Source organism: Lipophrys pholis (genome assembly GCF_963383615.2).
Source record: "Lipophrys pholis genome assembly, chromosome: 1".
In the NCBI taxonomy this organism is placed as follows: domain Eukaryota; kingdom Metazoa; phylum Chordata; class Actinopteri; order Blenniiformes; family Blenniidae; genus Lipophrys; species Lipophrys pholis.
In genome coordinates, this window is record NC_137635.1 from 13174773 (window position 1) to 13196060 (window position 21288).

The window sequence follows — 21288 nt, forward strand, 5'->3', positions numbered from 1 at the left end:
ACACACACACACACACACACACTAACATTGGTTTTCGGTGGTGAGGTTCTGTTGCTGGTTCAAATCCTGCAATGCAACAGGAAGTTTCTCTTGGAAATCTTCTCTCTCTGCCTTCATGAGTTCATTTATTGTAATAATTCACTATTATTTTGGATGTGTGCAAACGCGAGTGTTTGTGTGTCATCGATTGATGTTTGAAAGACACAATTTTTTTTCTCCATTTCATCTGAGCAACTTTAACATTTTTCTTGAGTCACGAACACGACCTGCTTAGACTCGGCAGGCTGAGACTTTCACAAGAGCAAATACACTGAAGCCATAGATTTCTTTTTCGTCGATGCTCGAGACCCAAAACACACGGGTTCATATTATTTTCCTAATATAATCATTTTAAAGGACATTTCAAGCACAGTTAGTGCCGACTGAAGTGAAAATGGAAATTTACTGAACATGGAGTGTCACCAGATGGGGTCCCCGAGGAACTCCGAGCACATCAAAAGTTGCTCGATGTGCTCTTTGGGTTACTTCATGTGAAAATATTCTGCACCGACATGACTTGAAGTAGTACGCCACGCCAACATGGAAACACGCTCGCACATAAATTATGTAAAAAAGTCTCCGTTTCTGGTGGCATCAAAGTTTTCTTTGCTCTTTCTGGCACCGCCACTGTTTGCGTAATACACACACGGGTGCAAATCACACCATCTTCACCACACTACCAGAAGCGGCTGAGATGTGCCAGTGTGTTGCTATCTTTCTGCCCAACTTTCCTCTTTTGGCAGGATTTCTTTCCTTCGGGTGCCTCACAGCCAAAACATTTCTGACGCAGCCAAATATTAAAGCAAGATCACACTCCTGTGCAGGCGGCAATGTGCTGTATGAAGGTGAGAGGACAAGATGGGTAATTGAAAAGTTCACTTTGTATTGTATTATAATGAAGATGGGCACAAAAAAAAAATGATCGTGTTTTTAAATGGAGTTGAAAACTGAAATTGGTCTTACTTGAACAACATCGATCTAAACTCAAATATTAAATATATTGCGATCATTTCAGACACTTCATAGCAAAACAAACTGCCTTTTTTTCCCCCCTGTATTTCAATAAGCATATGTCTCTGAAGCAGAAGACAAAAATACAAACCAAAAATTATACAAACAAACGACCAAAAAAAAAGCATACAGGACATCAGAAGCTTTAAATGGTGGTCATCGTTGCACATCTGACCTTCCAGTTTGGGGTGAAAGTCCATTCATCCCTGCCTCACCGTGATTCTGAGCTACGGCTTCCTCCGAAAATGCAAACTGACTGAGGACAAAGTGACCCGACACGTCACAGTCCTGAGGCAGAACTGGAGGACGCAAAAGCTTCACAACTGGTGTTCTCTCTCTCCCCCTCTCTGTCTCTCTGTCTCTCTCTCTCTCACACACACACACACACACACACACACACACACACACACACACACACACACACACACACACACACACACACACACACACACACACACACACACAGAGTCATCTGCAGTACATTGTCTCCGGGCCTCCCCTGCAGTGGTCTCACGCCGGGCGATGGAGTGTCAGTCCTGTTGGGCGGCTGTGAACGGGGAACAGGTGCAGCAGTCAACAGATGAGGCCGACCGGCTCTCCTACCTTCTGAATAAAACACCATCCATCTCAAACTTTCCCTGCACTCGCTCTCTCTCTCTACCGGCTGAAGGAAAAAAAACAACTCTGAGGCTCTCCCCCTGACTGAAGAATCTCTTGGTCGTTGTTTTCAGTTCAAAGTTAGTGTGTGTGCTCACTTTTACAGCACGGGATCTGACTTTACTTGAAAAAAATACAAAAATGTTCAGTCGTGGTGAAGTGAAAAGTGATTTTAGAGTTTTCTTCAGAACCTGGCACGACAAAGGACCATTAAGGCGTGTTTGAGATGGAGCTAAATCCTTGGAGTTCACACTAATAGATGGATGTACAATGTGGTTTAATGACAATCTGCTTGTTACTCCTCAACTTTGTCTTCTCAGTTCTTTTCCTTCTATCTTTTAACCTCCAACCACAACATCCGAAAGTCTCATACTCGCTTGAATATCAATAGCAAATGGTGTTAATGGAGCCTAATTGTTCTTCATCTCTGCTCTGGCTTCATTTCCCAGTCGTGATTTAACTATGAATATAGTTGTGTGTGTGTGAGCGGTTACTTGAAGGTGTTTTTGTGACTGCAGCCGTTAATGTGTCATTCCCGGTGTGGCCTGTCCCAGGTGCTCCACTGATGCTCTCATATACGGGGCTCGCATCCCTCATCGTTTACCGCGACGGGTTCTTCATCAGTCCTGACGTCGTCGCTGCACACGGAACGGAGATGCAGAAACACGCAACGCCACACCCTGAAGAGATGGATCTGAACCACTGTGCTCTCTGTAAAGATCAACACTGAAATTATACAGTCCGGGTTTTTTAGGTAGTTATATCCCAGTTGCTCTGTTGAAACTGCCACACATAGGTGTTTGTAAAATGTTTGAAATTTCATTAATGCTTCAGTGTACTCACTGAAAAGGGGGTATTTTACCGCCACTTGGTTGTTTTTAAATCTTCTATATAAATAAATTTGACATGACTATGACAAAATTACAATAACATACTTGCTAATGTACATCGCCTGCACACAGAATCCCTCCGTCTGTTTGAAAGAAGGTGGTGTTCTACTGTATCGAGGGCATGCTATTGATGTTTTCTATTGCTTTCTACTCGAGCTGCCTCTCTGTGTTAACGCTGCAATGGATTTCCCCGAAGTGGGCCCTTCTCACCACTTCAGACGTCTTTTTATACGACACGTCACCCATTCGCACAAACGATCTCACGCCTTCTCACGTCGATGTTGACAGCCGCCATGCAAGGTGCTGGACCTCCACTGGGAGCGGCGTCAGGTTTAGTGTCTCGACAGTTTGACTTGTGTGAGAAGAGTTAGATTGGAACATGAACTGCCCGAAAGTCACGCACGCAAAAAAAACAACAACAATTTGCTACTATAACTACAACGAAACATATTATTGAACTGCAAGTCATCTTGAAGGTATCAGAAATGCACTTTCATTTAGATTAGAACCCTGGAAAGCAAATGTGGCTCAGATGAAAAACCGCGAGCAGAAACCGAAGAAAGGATGTTGTGGAGCCTCAGCTGGCCCCGAGGGATAATGGAGAGTGTTTCCAGTCTGATGGCCGTTGAAATGAAAGACTTCCTCTCCTCCAACAGAGGGACGGAGAGGATTACAGTGTAATGAAGAGGTGAAATGACCACTTCATGAATGTCAGTCTGATCAGGATCTTCTGCTACGTGTCATTTAGAACATATATTCATGGGAATAATACTGAAATGCAAAAGGCCCCTCCTCCGCTGTGGATGGCTGCGTCAAGTGAAAACAAAATCAGACTTCAATCCTCTCCCGTTATGTTATCGGCCAATTAGCGACTCTGTCAGAATGGATGTTGCTCTAATCATTTGACAAATGTGCACCAAAAGTCCTCAATATAGCCAACACTTTAAAAAAAACAACTTCTACGAGCTGATTTTGTGCTGAAAGCCTTTGAATGTATTCTACAAACCAGACGGTGACACGTGAGTGTGGGAGTGCAGTTATTTTGGAGAATATCTTGATCTAAAAATACAACGTGTGAAATTATTGTCACTTTCATTTACTCTCACAACTTGGGCTTTTGTCATGTTTGATTTTGTGATAAAAACGCAAGATTAAAAACGTTTTCAAAGTTTCACTTCATCCTGGATCGGTCATTTTGTTCCCTTCTCCTGGCAACTAAAAGAATCGATGACTCATTTACCTCCGTAAAGGAACTGCTTTATAATTTCGGTGGCTTTATTCAAAGAAAGATTAAATTCTCTTCAGCGGTGTAAATCCAGGCTTTGTGTGAGACCAACAATCAAATCTTAATAGCACAATCACTAACGCACGCCGAGCTCCTTCCTGCTCTTCAGAGATCAAAAGAAGTCAAATTACCTTGAACTTTAAAAAATAAGGGATCAGTAGCTGAGCAGAGGATTAAATCAATATTCCGGTCCGATCTGCTGTAACAAAGCAGAGAGTAATGGAAAAATCAAAGTGCTCCACGTTTGGACTCTCCAGCATTACTCATCCAGCCTCCTGAATGGAAACTCGTCTCGTCATGTGGCGGCAGGCAACAGGTCACCTTGAGCTGGAAATATTTCCCAAGTGGGCGAAAATTTATTGAGTAGAGAACGGTAAAATTGAATTGAACCGAATGTTGTGTTATGCTGAGACTAAGGTAGCCCAGAAGGGTCGTCACAAAGGGGAAAAACCAAAAATCAAATGTCAGGTAAGTCGTCGGTACAAAGTTCCTGTGACGGTTCCTATACTGCAGCTGGAAGCAGTGAGCGAGCAGTTCTACTGTTTCTATGGACCACGTTGGGTGTTAAAACTTTCTGGGGTTCGATTTGTACCTATGAATTGTGACTTACATGGATGTGAACGTGTAGAACCCAGTCGAATCAGCAGGTTCATTTTCTGGGGCTGGGGAAATGTGAGGAAATGGTAACATCCTCTATTTTTATTTTTGATCTGTGATATTTGTTTGCAGGAACTATAGAAAATGAACGATTTGATTTGATAAAAGTTGACTTGTTGCTCTTCCTCTCACTTTCTGAGCTGCTGCCTGCAATCATTTCGGGTCTGATATAGGACATTTATTTGCAGCTATCTTGATCACCGCAAATATTCCCTCTGACACCTCCTCCAACAGTTTGGATTCAAGGCGTCAACACTGCTCTTCTTTGTCGTTTGGCTGCTCCCTTGAGGTGAAGCCACGTTGGATGATCTGCCACCTCTAATGTTACCGCAACCGACTCCATGAACCTTCTCTAAGGTCCTCTTCTTCTCCTTCAGCCTCCGTCATGAAACGTTGACATTTTGTAAAGTAGTGATGTGATTATCTGCTTCTAAAATTAAAAAGTCTTTTGGGTGGTGAAATGCAGTTGTGAGGATCTTCATCCCCGTCTGGATTCTTGGGTTGGATGTTTTTTGGTTTTAAATTAGTTTGCAGCATCACGTGTTGTGTTGTTGCATGTTGTGATGAAATATGTGAAGAATCGATGGTTCAGAAGGTAAACTAGCACGGGCTTCACATGTCAATGTGGATTCAAATAAACCTTGAAAGCTTCTTTCCCTGCAGACCAAACAAAACAAACCAAATCAATGTTGGTTTTTGTGTCTGTATTTTTTTTTATCGTTAAGCATGGCTGCCAACTGATGCGTGAAGAGTGAAACTCACACCATTAACTCTGTCTCGCGCCAAGTCATACATTTTTATGGCACGGCAAACTTTATTATGACTTTAACATTATTGACAAAAAGTGATCCATTTAAAAACTCTGGAGCCAATCCCAGCCAAACATGGACAAGGGCAAGGTAGATAGGTTACATTATATAGCTAAATAGATATCCTACAACAGTTGTGTATGCACAATGTGTAGTTTAAGAGTTGATTTTATTTATTCCTCTTAACAATTTAAAAAAAAACCAACATACTGGCCTGCAGTGAAAAGATACTTGATTCAAATCCAGGTTGAGGTAGCGGAGTGCTTGTTTGAATACTTCATGTTCTGTCTCTGTATGTGACGGTACTCAAGTATTTTGCGAATGTGAGTACCCGTTTACACAGCAGCGTTTCAAATTAAAAACATAACTTTTTTGAGTTTTTCTTACAAAAAATGTTTGGCGTTTTCACAGTAACTTTTTTAAAACGATGTCCGTTCACACGTAAACGGCAGAAGGGCTGAAAACGATGTAGTGAGCATGCCAGGCCATGATGTGGAGCTGCTGTGGTTTTTTTTGTAATGAAACCACATACATGCGCATGGAGAACAATACACAATAAAAATGAATAATGGGAGTGCACAGACATTCGTATGGACAGACGACCAAGTTGGACTGTTATTACGGTGACTGTCAACTATAAAACTATCAAGAATATGAACTGGGAGTCATGACATTCTGGAGACAAACGTTGTTGTTGGTGTCCATCTACTCACATACGTGAAGAAGAACTGTTTACTACAGCAGGTGCCTTTTCCCCCGTTTACACAGAAATGGAGTCGATGCCTTTTCAAAAAGTTCCACTTTGGGACCCATTTTCAAAAAATTGCATTTTCAGTGGCTCCAAGCGCTGTTGTCATGTAAACAGACCCTCAGACAACAAATGTCTTCCATTATCACCTGAAAACCTTGTGTACACAGGGCCTTAACGACTAACTTCTCACTGTAATCGTCATATATGAGTAATTAACTAATTTCCAAATTTAAATATCAAAAACAGAGTCGGAGCAGTTGAAGTTGCGTTTTCAGTGGCTTTGAGCTTTGCGATGAAAGTTTTGTGATTTCATTCGATAATGTCGTGTAAACGGACGTTTGCCTGTGGCGGACTGGCGACCAGTAAAAGGTTTAACTTGCTGCTGACCATAGTCAGCTGAACTCGTCTCATGCGCCCCAAACCCTTAAAATAATTTTGTATTTTTCATGGAATGTATCATGTTCCTGCAGGATCGGGCTTCAAGGGTCACATTTAAAATCTACCAACAGCTGCTCTCATCTGAAGTGGTCCCACCTCCACTACCAGTCCACCTCTCCTCTGTTTTTATCACAAATCTACAAAGTCTGCACAGGAAAATCAACAATGACTACACAGATGAGGCCCACATGAGCATTCATTCAAAAAGGCTCTTTAATTGGTCTAAGTGATTAAGTACAGGGTGAGGGAGACAGGTAATATAGATACTAGAATAGCTTTCAATTACCCCATTTAAATCTGATCATTACACAGAGAAGATGTGTGGAAAAAGAGGGATGACGAGGGGAATATAAAAGACTGGAAAAAAAAGGAGTGATGAAAATCTTTATATAGGCCAACTGATAGTTAATACAGTAATAATGAATATTTCAGTAAATCAATGACGGTGTTACAAAAGCAAAAAATCTGAATGTGCCAGATGTGTGTTTAGAAAAAGAGTGACTATAAATTCCTATTATATGTAGAATACATGAATATGACAATAACCAACCTCAAATAACACATTTTTCTCTATATTGATATAGTACTTAGAATACAGAATTTAATGAACGTGAGGCCCTGTGTGACGTTGTGCTGTACTGTGGCCTCACAGCGAGACCCATTGAGGAACAAGAGTCCACGGTTTAAGACACCTAGTGCTGGTCAGTGCTGTCCCAAAACTCTAGTCATCCTGCAGTTTGTGTTCATATGGACTGCTTTCACAAAACTTCCGCTGACTCGTCACTAAATGAAGACATGAGCTCCAAAACATTATAAATATTTAAAGAAGATACCTGAAGTTCGTTTACAGATGTCTAGAAATTATTGTTTCAATATAGAAAATTCCGGTCAAAATGTCTCTATATTGAACGTCTCTTGTTGGAGTTAAAGTCTCCACATCTACAGTTGTCTTCGAATGTCTTGCTACAGTGGCTACTTGTTTTTGGTGGCTGTATTTAAAGAGGCAAACCGTTATTCTTCCATCGTTTCTTCCCAGTGAAATCTACTAGACGACGGCCAAAGACTTTAATCCCGGCCATCCCACAATAAAATATACACAACATACACAGACACACACAGCATGAAAACTGGTTATAGTTTAACCATGTGCCAACACCAGGGACTGTTGTAGATCTTAGTGCACATTAAAGCACGGAGAACAAACGAGTATTGTTCGTGGGAGAGCGGCGAGTTTAACCGGCCAGCTCTCACGTCCCACAGCTTCCTCAACAGTGGAGTCCTCTCACTGTGGTCTGCGTCAAAATCGGTCATAAGCATCTGTCAAATTTGGAAACCCAAATCTTCACTCTTTCCTAAACAAAACCGGCAGCTACCTCAAACCGTAGCCTTAACCCTTTACGTTATTCTACTTATTGATCTCTCTCCACAGTGGTAGATTTTAAGTCTCCTGATTCAACCTTCGGAGGTCGTCACGGTTTCCCATCAGACTTCGGACTCCAGACTTGAGACCCGCCGCCAAGGCCTAAGTACACAGGGGCTCCCCATAGGCTGGCCCCCGGGGCCCTGACTAGCCTGAGCGTCAGATCCAGTCTGGGAGCCCTGATAGACCCCGTAGGCCCCGTACACGCTGTCCTGGTACAACAGGGCCCGTTGTCCTCCACACTGCACGCCACCACATGCGAGCAGCTGGCACACTGGGCTCGGGTGCGTGCTGGAAGCCTGGCTGTGGTGCTGCAGGTCCAGCGGCCCGTGGTAGAGGGGCAGTCCGGGGTATGAATTCAGGTAGTGTGCGTATTGTCTGCTGAGCAGGCTGGTGGCTCTCCGCACCATGCCCCTACCTAGCCCGGCCCCGTGTTGCACTGCTTCTCCATACGTGGGGAGGTGAGCGGAGTGAGAGTAGCGCAGCCTCTGGCCCTTTCGCCCGTTGGGCTTCCTCTGATCCTCCCTGATGTGGAGGTAGGACTGGTTCCTTGGGAGGCACAAGTTGTTTCGGAGGTGAGCGGGATTGTGGGGCTTGCCAGGTGTGGTGGGAGTTAATATGCAGGGGAAAAGGTCGGGCAGGGTTGAAGGTGACTGACTGGACAGGGAAGACTGGGATTCATCCACTTGCCTGATCTGGTCACTGCCCCAAGTCGCTTTAAGAAAAGAGGGGCGGCGGTGCCTGCGTCTCCCACGCAGCACTAGATCTTCCGGGGGCCAGGACCCGTAGTTTTCCACCCGGGGACACATCCCCTCCTCAGAGTAAATATTTTCGACGCTCGGGGCAGAAATGTGGTTGTTCTGTAGGTGGTTGGCTTTCAGCTCGCTCAGACAGACTGGACTTATCTCGCTCTTTTCCACGTCCCCGTGTTTTCTTCTTTCCACGTCTCCATCCTCGCACTGAAAACTCTTAGACCTCCTTTTCCGCCGTGAGAACCCGGCCTGGAGGTGCTGGCTCTGGGGCGAGGAGACCGGGTGAGAAGCGTAGACGTCCGGGAGCTGGAGGTCGGTGTAGGGGATGAAGGACGAGTGAGGTTGTGTGTCTACGTAGAGCCTCCCGGTGGTCTGGTAATGGTGCGGGTGCTGGTAAGGCAGCGGCTCTCCGATGGCCAGGTGGGGGCTGCTGAGGCTAGACACAGGAAGAGGTCGTTCGTAAAGACATGGTGTGGAGCGAGTCGGGAGCGTGTAGCGGAGTGGCGTGGGCCTCGTCACGCTCCGATGCTGTTTCAGGGAGGTCAGAGGTGGGGTGATGGAGCGCTGAGGAAGAGAGCAGTGATTCTCCGTAACGTAGGCAAACCCCCCCGGTATGGCCTCCGTGGCCACTTGTGGAACCCGGACAGGCAAGCTGCCGCCGTGTCGACTCAGCTGCTCGATAGTCTTGGTGGCGTTATCCAGGGAGCTCTCAACATTGGCAGTGGAGACCAAGTCCTTGGCAGTGCGAAGCATTTTAAGCATGTTCGCTTGAGCATAGTTGGACGTCAGGTCAGGTTTGGCCAAACCAGAAAAGCGACCAGGTTCTTCCACTCCATTGAAACAGCTATAAATACCCTGAGAGAGGAAAGACAAGGAAGAAAAGGAGGAAATTATTAAAGAGGCACAGAGAAGCGAGTGATCAAGCAGGCCATTTTCTTATTAAATCAATAGGTAGCCACAAACAGTTTAACCTCAAATTGCCCTAAAGGTCCTAAGGGGACAATTTCCCAGACTTGATATCAGTCAATTTGTGCTTCTCAAAGTTATGACCCTTCTTTTAACCATTAAAACCCGACTGGCAGTAAAATAATAAACCTGCTTTCATTATCATACCATTTTATCACCCAGGCAAGACTTAGTCACAAATTCATTATGCATTCTCCCAGGAGTCAAAGAAAAACTGTTTAAGCTGAGAGATTTGCCCCCAAAAAATGTGCACACACACACACACACACACACACACACACACACACACACACACACACACACACACACACACACACACACACACACACACACACACACACACACACACACACGCCTAAAGTCCTGTACAGAACAAACCGTCTCCGACTGCACGGACAAACAAAGAACCAAATCCCATGACTGCTCTCTGCTCAGAGTTCGCAGAGAGATCCTGAAAGAGCCAAATTTAATTTGGTCCTTGGGGCCGGCCACGTACGGATTAATGATCAGATAGTCAGTTAGCCGTTAATCTGATAAAACCCAGATCCAGCCACAATGGGATAATTACACAGTAGAGGAGGCAGGAGTCCATAGACATTTCAGTGTGTTCAGTGTTTTTTAGTTTTTTTTCCTTTTGTCTCAATAACCACATTCTACAACAACAGCATCAACCAATCGGGTGCTGATTTAGTATAATTGCAAAGGAACATCAGGCAATCAAACGTAAATGCTGAGTAAACACCAGAATTAGATCTGGCTGGCTGTCTTTGTCTCGCTCCACTTTCCCCCCTTCTCCCTCATTCTTAATGTGAATGCACTGCCATTTTAGCTAATATCACAGCGAGGTCCTCCAATAATGCAAATACGCATCCATTTGCATTAATTAATCAATACTTAAAAGCCACTTCATGTACTGCGGTCACTTAACCGGAAAATCAATGTAAAAACCAGTGAAGCAGCTTCACATTCAACCAATCTAAGATACTTAAACAGTCCAGCGTTTTCATAGAAACTGTGTAACGATCCTCTGAAGTAAATCTCACCCTGCTGATGGCCAGCAGGAAGTCCAGTTTGTTGGACTTGTGGATGGAGTGTCGCAGTTTCCAGTAGAGCAGGTGCTCCCAGGCGAAGACCAGCAGGCTGAGGCCCATCGCCACCAGGAGCATGTAGAAGACGCCCGCCATGTTGTCGATGTCCAGTTTGCTGCTCATCACCTCGTTCTTCTCGTTCTGGCAGATGCCCGATAACCAGACCGTCTCCAGGCGCTGCGTGTCTCCTGACGGGACGGAGGTTTAAAGAAAGAGCCTAAGAAGACTTTCCAGGAGGAAGACGAGAAAACGTAGCAAATATGCTGTGTCATCATGAAACGTAAAAACGATGCTTTTTCACTTGAAACGTGTCATGGAAACGGGGCCCTGGATCAATTACTAATCATTGCACATATAAACTACTTTGACTTGGTATTTTGTCCTGTAGATGGTTTTGAGTGGATTGGTGAGAAATATGGCAATACTATTGAAGAAGAGCTCCTTTTGCTGGAAAACTATGGCCAGAAGTAAATAATTCCACTGACAAGGAGTTGGTCCCAGTGAGGACAACACAAGTTTAGCATCTCAGTTTAAGCCTTCACAAAGAGACGGCATTATTGAGGATCCGATAAAAAATCTCAACTACAAACATCTCGAACATAGTTTTCTCAAAACACCAAGATCCATGAAGCCTAATTTCCTTGAATCACATGAAACATTACAGATGCTCTTTATTTTAATACCAAACTTCTTCAAATGGACCTTGTGGTTGCAGAAATTTGGTCTTTCCATTTTCTTGGTGTATAATTTTAAAGCAGAAACCAAAAAAAATAGGCTCACCTCAAAAAAGATTAAAGAAAGAACACATCAAAGTTTTCATCCTAAAGTTTCCAAAGATACACAATATCTGAAGCACCTGGAACGATTTTGAATTTGAATCCTAAAAGCCCTTCAGCCATGAGATGTGGTATTTCTTTCCTGGTTGAGCTCAAGTAAGTGTAATTAAAAAAGGAGATTCTCAAGTCAGGAAATTCTCATCATTCACCATCCTTCTTGTTCTTTAGTGCAATCTCCATCATCGTGACAGTTATGTCGTCTTTATTCTTCAATCTTTTCTCTCTGCCAGTGAAGCACCGTTTGTACGAGGAGAATTTAGTGCTTAAGCACATCCATTAGTGATCATCGCCACTCAAACGGCTCCTCCGGGCCTCTGAACAGGTGGCCACCTCTTGAGCTGAACTCTCCCCGGCGGCCTCCAGAGAGCACCGGCCATATTTTTATCATTCGATTTCCGTATGTTGACCAGAAAGACACTATTTATAAAGTCATCAAGGAAAGCTCAGCGTGGGCATGAGTTTAAGCGAGGGGTAGTCTTAAGCTCTCAGAGGGGGGGGGGGGGGGGGAGTCTGAGCTCCACACCGATGGGCCATCAAGGCGAGTGTGTTTATGTGTGTTTAGGTGAGTGTGTAACAGAGATAATCATATCCCTTACACTCCCTGCTGTTGTGCCGGATATGGACTCCTCCCTGTAAGCCCACCTCCCTGCTGATGCGGCACACGCTGAACTGGACTGATGCCAGTAACAGGGTTTCCGATGGTTCGTTATCGGGGCAGATCTGCGCTCACCGTCTCCGAGGAACTGCAGCAGAGCCAGGTCGATGGGCCGCTTCCAGCGGGAGTCTTTCTCCAGAGCGATGCCGTACCCCGTGGTGGCGAAGACTTTGCCGCTGCCGATGGTCACCAGCTTGCAGCCCTCGTCCTTCCCGGCCATGTAGTTGAGCACGGCGGCGTCGTAGATGAAAGCATCCAGCTTTCTGTGAGCAACCAAAAGCGAATCACAGTGAGATCCAATTATCCCCTGTTTGCTCAGGAGGAGTGTATTTAAAAGATCGTTCTGCACATTGAATACAAATGTTTTGTGCTGCACATCAACGCTGATTACAACTCTACCGAATTCAGCTTTTTCTGTTTTAATTTCCCGGCGTTGTGACTTTCACTACTTACAGATATTCACTAAAATAATTAGCCTGCAGAACCTTACGGCTTCATTGACATTAACAATCTCAATCAATTTTCCGAAAGAAAGATTGAAGCAAAACAATTTTAGATAGGGGTAATGGGCTGTGGACACGCTGACATATATTTGGACCATTTATTGGAAGATCATCCCTGTTTATTGCTGACGTAACTCAGACAAGTAAAAGAAATCTACAGCTTAACGCTCAGTAAGTCTAGATCGGAGTAGATTTATGTACAATGATACTTTGAGTGAAGAACTGATGTCATCACATTGGCTAAGAAAATGATGTGAATAGTTGTGGGAATAGTATTTCAGGTATGTTGAATAAAAATGGGAATCAGATAAGTGAGTGATATGAGTTCCAATACAACTATTGTGTCTCGTTCAGACATGTCACAAAAGACCAAAACCTCCAACCGAATCCGCCTGGAATCATAAACTCATGATGCTAAATGTTAATATGGCTGAAATCAAAGGTGACAAAATGTTCACACTAATAGATTTAATCTCTGAGCGTGTCAAGAGTCTGCACTGACATCCTGAAATCAATAAGAAATCTGAAGTGCGTACTCTCTCCCGGGACCTGTGTGAAGTGTGAGCGGGCTTCTGTGAGAACGCGGCTTGTTTGGCAGCACGTTTTTTTTATTAGAGAGTAACTTGCACTCGACGTGATTTTGAATCTAAAAATACACACATCACACTGGCCTAATTCCCAAATAGATGTAAAACACAAAGAAGCGTCAAATCCCTGCTGTATCATCCGAGTCATGACTGCTAATACGGCAGTGGCAGAAGAAGATGTAACTTCTTGTCAAAACCGAGCTGTGTTGTTGGAAGGAGTGAGGGACCGTACCCGGTTTTGAGGCTTTCTAGAGCTTCTTCCACCCCCTTCTGGTTGTACTTCATCATATGTGTGTGCATGTCGGGGTAGTTGCTGCGGATATTCCTCTCCGTACTCCCGTTTGGGACCGTCCCGAAGCGGAACGGAGGATAATGCTCATGAGGTTTCTGGAACTGGAGAGGAGGAGGAGGAGGAGGAGGAGGAGGAATGTGAGACGATAAAGGAAATAAATAAAGGGAGTTCAGTGAGAAGGGGGTAAAGAGAGAGATAGAAAGAATGAAGGAAGAGACTGAAGGAAGAGAGTGGAAGAGGGGGTGAGTAAGAGAGTAAAAATGGAAGCAGGAGGGGAAAAAGCGATGACAATGATGGGAAGAGATTGAGGATAAGATGAGAAGAGAGATGAAGAAAAAAAATGAAGGGATGGATTTAAAAATGATAGAAAAAGAAAGAACAAATACAGTAAGTACAGAGAGCCATGGGCAAAGAAACGCAATAAAAACAGGCAAAGTGAAACAGAAAGTATGTGCAGGGATGAACAGAGGAAAAGTAAAGTAAGAGAAGAAATGAGAGGAGGGGAAAACATCAGAGGAAAAGAGAGGAGGCAGAAGGATGTAGAGAACGAGAAACGAATGCCAAATGAGAAGAGCAGGCCTCCGAGTGAAGGAACGGGGTAGAAAGGAGTAAAGAAAACGAGCGACTCTCTCAGTTAAATGAAATCCATTTTCTTTTAAACCAAACTGATTCAATCAGCCACTGAACCAAAAGGCTCCATAAACAGACTGAAAGCCACTCGCTCCCTCTTCATTCCATTAAATCTGACATCAGTCAACATGCGTCTGCTTGAACCATCTCGCTGGCAACACAGATGATCCCGATCCAGTCCAATCTGCGCCCGATCGAAGTTCACATTTCATGAGGTGACGCAGAAATACGTCCGTTAAAGCTCAATTAGACCACGGGCGGGAAAGATCCATTCATCTTGGCTGTGGCATTAACCTTTAAAGCTGAGCGCAAATGAATGTGCCAATCGTGCATGCGTGCATGCGTGCGTGCGTGTGTGCGTGCGTTTTAATAAAATGACTCTTCAGCTGCAACAGCTATGGTTGAATTGGCACAATGTTGTAATCACCCACGTTGCAGACAGAAGATTAGAGATGATACTTTGAGTTTCTCTTCATTTATACCCAATAATAGAATTATTATCCAGAGGGGCTGTTTGAAACACTTTTACTGAAAGAAGTTTCATACCTTGTCCATATGGCAACAATTTCAAGTGGAAATGCAAAACTTTCGTTGCACTTTGTGTGTCTATTTACGAGACAACGGTGCTCGGAGCCACTGAAAACAACTTTTTGAAAAGAGCTCCTCAGGTGGGACTTTTTGAAAGCCTTCCAACTCGTGTGAACGGGGGAGAACGCACATTTCTGGAAAGGCTCGGGGCCGTTCTCCTTGTTGTAAATGCCCACTACGGCCGTGATGAATTGTTCTGAAAAGATTCATATTTACACGTCAACGTTTTTGAAAACAATGTCTGTTTACATGGAGACAGCAAAAACGCTGAAAATTCTGTACGTACCATGTTGGGCCACTAGTGGGGGTTGTCAAGTCAGTTAACTTCGTTTATCCCCTGGGGGCAATTCAATATCAGCAAATTGAGTAGTTCCTATTAAAGCATCGAAAAACCATAAAACATTCAAAACACAGAAAAGCATTAAAGAACCATAAATCACATAATAAATATCATTAATACAATAAATACCTATGTAGTTTGCCGTGTGGTGCGCTTATGCAGTAGCAGCATTTCCCCCGTTTACACTGTTTCCGAAAAGTTGCTGTTCACCCGTTTCCATGGAGATGAAGTTGGGCTGTTTTTAAAAAGTTCCACTTTATCAGCCGTTTCAAAAAGTTGCGTTTTCAGTGACTCCGAGCACCGTTGTCGTTTAACAAACACCCAAAACACTTCGGAAGTTTTCCCGTTTTCACTTACACGTTGTCGTGTAAATGAGGCCTTAGCAAACCGATAGAATTCCGGTAGTTTGATCATTCTTTCAAAAAGGGCCTCAGAAATGATGCTGCGCTAAGAGTTTTTCTCACTTCGCATTTACATTCGTCTGCACTCATCCTTCAGATTCATCTTTCGTCCCACAGTCCTCATCGTGGCTCTTTATGGGTTAAATTTGAAGATGATGGACCTGAGAGATGTGAACCAGCTTGTGCAACTAATCCTTTGTCGTGGGAGATTTCGTAATAAAAGGGCAGCCGATGCTTTGTTGTTCATTCAGATTGAGGGTTAATAAAATCATAGATCAGCGAGGTGGATCTGCTGATCCCTGCCTGGGAGTCCCTGCATCGCTCTGTGTGACGAATGAAAAGCTTTTCTGCAAAGCTCCTCTGAGGCGCCGTTTCCAGGATGAGCGAGCGTACACACACACACACACACACACACACACACACACACTTTAAGTGGTATGGAAAGAGCGTGGGTGTTGTTTTGCTCTGTGGCCTTTTTCTTCTTTCACGTCTCTCAATCATTTGACATTTTGCCATCTCGTTTTAAAGGCACGAGGGCGAGGAGGGACGGACGCAGGGCGAGGGGGAATATTGATGGACAGAGCCAAACAGTGACGGGACAAGTTGAGCGTCAGACACCATCTGTATTGACAGAAGGCAGTAATTGATTTGTCATTCATGCTGCTGGGCTCCCCGATGATCGGAAAAGGACAGAGACATTCACCACCAAATCCTTTTACTTGACTTTCTGAGAGTCTTTCTGCCGTCCACGGTTTATTAGTCAATGCTGAGGGTTGAATGGAGGAAAGAGTGGATGATGTGACACAAAGATATGGATAGCTACGTATCTCACACAAAAAGACTGTCTCTCTGTTTAAACGCTCAATAACCAAGCGGGGGCTTTGCGTCCCTTACCTTCTTGTCGGAGAGGCCCGACACCGTGTCGATATATTGTTCCTGGATCATGAAAGCAGCAAGGTTGGCAGTGTAGGAAGCCAGGAAGATGACGGCGAAGAAGGCCCACACCAGGACCATGATCTTACTCGTGGTTCCTTTGGGGTTCTCAATGGGGACCGAGTTGTTGAAGACGATGCCCCACAGCAGCCACACAGACTTCCCGATTGTGAATGTTGGACCACCAGGAGCTGGAAACAGAAGATTTAAAGGGGACATATTACATTATTTTTGTAATCGGCTTCAGGCCCGTACACTTATATATAACAGGAGCATTGTTGAGCTGCCATAAAGGAATGTGGGTTTTCATGCAGTTCAGAAAACTACACACACACACACCTTCAAGGTATATCCAACCACTGATGTTTTGGTCTTTAACCATTGCTTTGTTTGTCAAAGGTCCCATGTAAACAACAATAATTATGACTTGTATTGTTAAGGGCTTCTTTTGTTTCTATGTTGTGATGTGTTCACATTGTATATTGTAAAAGTCAAGTTAGGCAGAATCGTTTGTCTTTTTTCTCGGGTGGCAGTGTGTTTACATGGAGTTCAATATCCTGGGTTTTTCATCAGTGTTTGCACATTTTATCAAACTTTCAAACTCCGGTTTTGACAAACCTAATTTTAAACCAGAATATTGTTTTACTATGTCCAATATGAATGCACCTTTAATTGATTTTTAGCAATTTAATGAACAGTTAACCCTCTTCCTGGCCAGTTGTTGCAATCGTATTGTCACACTCATCTGGAATAAGCAGTAAAAGGATGTTGTAGTTATTCCATAACTTTCTTAATTTCAGATGATTTCATGAAATCAGATATCCTTCAACAGCTCCTGTGACCTTCATGGAACCAATGTCAGCCTGACGTCAGGGTGGAGGATGTGGTTCACATTTTCATAAAAAAAATTTCAGAGAGAGTCTGAAGCTCATAATCAAACCAATCAAATCAGACTCAGGAATTCAAAACTGCCACTTGGCTCCAGCATAAATATTAGTAGTCATTTATCAAGGTGTTATAATTTACCTTGTAGATTTTCTTGTGATATATGCAAAATGCCATGAACCAAATACCATGTATTCCCAACAGAGGTACTGGATTTTCTACTGACATTTCTGTTTGTAAAACCCCCCAGGTTGCCACGATAGGCCCCACTTACACGTTTGTAGTGAAAACGCATCGTTTCTGCCACAGAGAAGTTTTGCGTTTACACGGAAACGTTTTGAAAACTATGTTGTTTTTATGTTTGGCCACTAGTAGGCGCTGTTCAAAATGCAAGATCAATGTGTTTCCACTTAAAACATTGTCGTGTAAACGGGGCCTTAGTTCAGCAATAATCATGAGTCGGTTGGTTTTATTGACAACATATGAAACATCCGGGGCCAAAAATCTTTGAGACATCTTATTAATCGTTGGGTGAAATCCTGATGAAAAAAACTACAACGTGCATTTATTTCCTCAAAAGACACATATCAATTTATTCAAGACTAAATGTTTAAGTAAAACATGATGCAAACAAGTGGCAAAGCTTTGGTACTATTGGTGAAGTGTCAGCCAACAACATGTTGCTGTGGAAATACTGTAAAGCAAAACGATTCAATCATTCTTCTTTAATCAAGTTGTAATCTATTATTCACTTCTCACGGCTGTCTGCCTCGGTGCGCTTCCCCCGCGTGGTCGTTGCTCATGCGCGGCCATGTAGGGTTCCACCGCCATCAATCACACTTCGATTAGCACGGCGATGACTGTTAATTAAAACGGGAAAATGACCTTTCGGACCCGGAGACGAGGCACGCCCCGTCAGCGCCGCATACTGGGATTGATTAGCCCTCGACCCAAAGTCTGGTTGAGAAACTGTAACCTGGCGGGACGTAGATGTAGTGGCACGTATTGCCCCTCAAATGCTTGCTGGGATTCAAAGCCAGTAGCTTTTAAGCAATTCTGTGGAAACAGCTACGAAAACCGGCTGTTTATTTCCCTGCGAACGACAGAAGGAAGGTGTGAAACTCACCTTTGGCGCTCACCAGACTGCGGTTGTATCCGACCGGACTGAAGTATTCAAACACAAAGACGGTCACTGCCACCACGGTCAGGCACATCACAAACATCATGACCCAGACGGCCGGACTATAGGGCTCTGGAGCAGGAAGAGAAGTGGAGGGACAAACAGGGATTGAAGTGAGTCTCTTTTGTCCTCCGTGCCGCTCAACCTCAGCCGGTGATGGAGGTCACCGTGTGCGGTGCGGGGATAGAGGGAACGGAAAAGTGACTGATGTCACAATGAAGAAGAGCGAAATGCAATGTTGAGGATTTTGAGCTGAAATTTGTTGTTTGGAAAAGGGGTGTCTGTGTGTGTGTGTGTGTGTGTGTGTGTGTGTGTGTGTGTGTGTGTGTGTGTGTGTGTGTGTGTGTGTGTGTGTGTGTGTGTGTGTGTGTGTGTGTGTGTGTGTGTGTGTGTGTGTGTGTGTGTGTGTGTGTGTGTGTGTGTGTGTGTGTGTGTGTGGTGGGTAAGGGGATTTAGTTGTAGGCTACAGTTATTGGCGGGATAAAAGCTTAATGGGAAGTTTCCTGAAGCGTCTGCAGAGACTGAACTCGTTTAAGTAGGCCATCCTGGAAGAAAGTGGGGAAAAAAACAAAATTGGTGCAAACATGTTCTTCACACTGCTGGATAACAGATGCTCTTACCAAGTTTGAGCTCGAAAATCAAAATGAATATGAAGAGGCTCCTCATGGCTGTGATTTTAGCAGCTTAGGGGATCCACAGCAGTGGGAACTGTAACGTGGTTGGACTGTTGAAGGTGGACACCACCTTCATGTGTGATCATGGATGGATGGATGGATGGATGGATGGATGGATGGATGGATGGATGGATGGATGGATGGATAGATGGACGGACAGACCAAGAATCAGACCACGGTTCTATTTTTTTTATATTGTTTTTCTTATCGGTTTTACTGTGAAGCACTTTGTGACTCTATGTCTGTGAAAAGCGCTGTACAAATCAAATGTGCTTACTTACTTACTACAAATAGTACAATGGAGTCAAACATGAGACCCATGGGCCAAAGCCAGCCCGCAAGAAGCTCCAATTAAAAAAAAACATTTATTGTTTAAACAAATTTTTAAGAGTAGCAGACACAACACAACGCAATACAACGCTGAGATATCAGTGATGCTGCAGTCACATCAGTGTTGTCGAGTTTGAAAAAAACACCCATAATGCACCAGCGGTAGAATTCTTTGAGACATTTCACTGTATTCTGCAACAGAGGTTTTGATCCAAATTGGCTTGTAATAATTGTAGTCATTTTCAATCACCTATACTCTGTCACAACAAAGAAAGTCTTTAAAGTTTGAATTTAAAGGTTACTAGGGCACTATTTTACCGATCCGATCCACTCGAGATGAACGTAGTCTGTACGTGGCCCCTGAACTAAAGGAGTTTGACCCCCCCGAGCTAATCGCAAGTAAAAAAAAAAAGAAAAAAAGCTTGTGAGCGACCACCATGAGAACGACTGTTTTGATGATGTTGCTTTAATTGCCATCAATACTGGTTGTTAGCAGCAGTCACACTTTGCGGTGTTGTGACGGGGCAAAACCGTGGCAAAGTCCGTCTGTGAATCGTTTTCATTATTCTTGTAAGCCACGATCAAAGACGTGGTCTGAGAAAAACCCATTTAAACAGTGTGTACATACTGTAGCGTCTTTCATTGTGTTCCTTACCGAGAAAGGCCGATGGGGAAACCGTGCCGTTGCTGCGTGCCACCATCACACTGATGCCCGTCTCAACAAACGGCACGGAGAAGTCGATAATTTCAGAACGTTCTTCATTGATCGTGAGCGAGCCGATCGCCATGTCAGCTCGTTTGTACACCACCTGAAAAAAAGAAACCGAAAGAAACCCGTTGAGGAAGTAAGAGTGAAGATTTGCTGCATTCGCTTTTAGTGCTTGGTGTAGACCCGAACCTTTAATCACAACAGCAACACTTTTTTTGCTTTTTTTGCTTTTTTTACGTGAAAGAGGCAAAACTTTCATTTTGGGTCCGTTTGTACGATGGTTCACTGAAAACGGAACTTTTTGAAAACACTCAAATTCTGTCTCTGTGGAAACGGGATGGAAATGCAACCTTTCTGAAACGCTGCTACTGTACATGCGCACCATGGCCATAGTAAATAGTTCTTCTGCATAGTGCGATGAGCTGGACAAGAAGAACAACGTTTCCTCCAGAGTGTCACGACTCCCAGACCAGATTCTCCTGGGACTTGGTAGTTTTAGAGTTTCGTCACCATAATAACGATCCAACCTGGTCGTCCGTCCACTAGAATGTCTGCGTACTTCCATTGTTAATGGTTGTAGCGTTTTGTTCTCTGCACAAGTGTGTGCAGTTTCATCACAACAGCACCCACTAGTGGCCAAACATGAAAACTCCATAATTTTCAAAACTTTTCAAACCTTTTTCAAAACTTTTCTGGGATATTGTGGTGCAAACGGGGCCTTTGTTAGCGATGCCTTTTCAAAAGAGAAGCAGCAAACATTTTTTTGCACGGTTACTCCAGTCATGTCTGTCTGCAGATATAATCGGAAAGTATTTGTCACATCATTTGAGGATCTAGGAAGAGAAAATGTGGCGTCTTGAGAGGAACCATCGCTGAGGTTTTTTTTGTGTTGCAAAAAGATTTTGTCTTTTTTTTTTTTTTTTTTTTTTAATACAAACGCACACACAAGCACACGCACACACACACACACACACACTTTCAT

At 43.9% G+C, this 21288-nt stretch overlaps 1 protein-coding gene across 1 annotated transcript in view; it reads right to left on the bottom strand.

Moving 5' to 3' along the window:
- Nucleotides 1-6734: 6734 nt before the first annotated feature.
- The window catches only part of LOC308120285 (glutamate receptor ionotropic, NMDA 2C-like), a gene marked incomplete at its 5' end in the record, with an annotated part of 43843 nt that continues 29289 nt past the window's right edge, over nt 6735-21288 (bottom strand). Inside the window, 7 exons of the mRNA XM_080480799.1 lie at nt 6735-9564; nt 10719-10951; nt 12330-12517; nt 13577-13737; nt 16490-16719; nt 18540-18665; nt 20253-20406. Coding sequence (XP_080336925.1) covers nt 8020-9564; nt 10719-10951; nt 12330-12517; nt 13577-13737; nt 16490-16719; nt 18540-18665; nt 20253-20406 — 2637 coding nt within the window. The 3' untranslated portion in view covers nt 6735-8019. The remainder of the gene's footprint in view (nt 9565-10718; nt 10952-12329; nt 12518-13576; nt 13738-16489; nt 16720-18539; nt 18666-20252; nt 20407-21288) is intronic.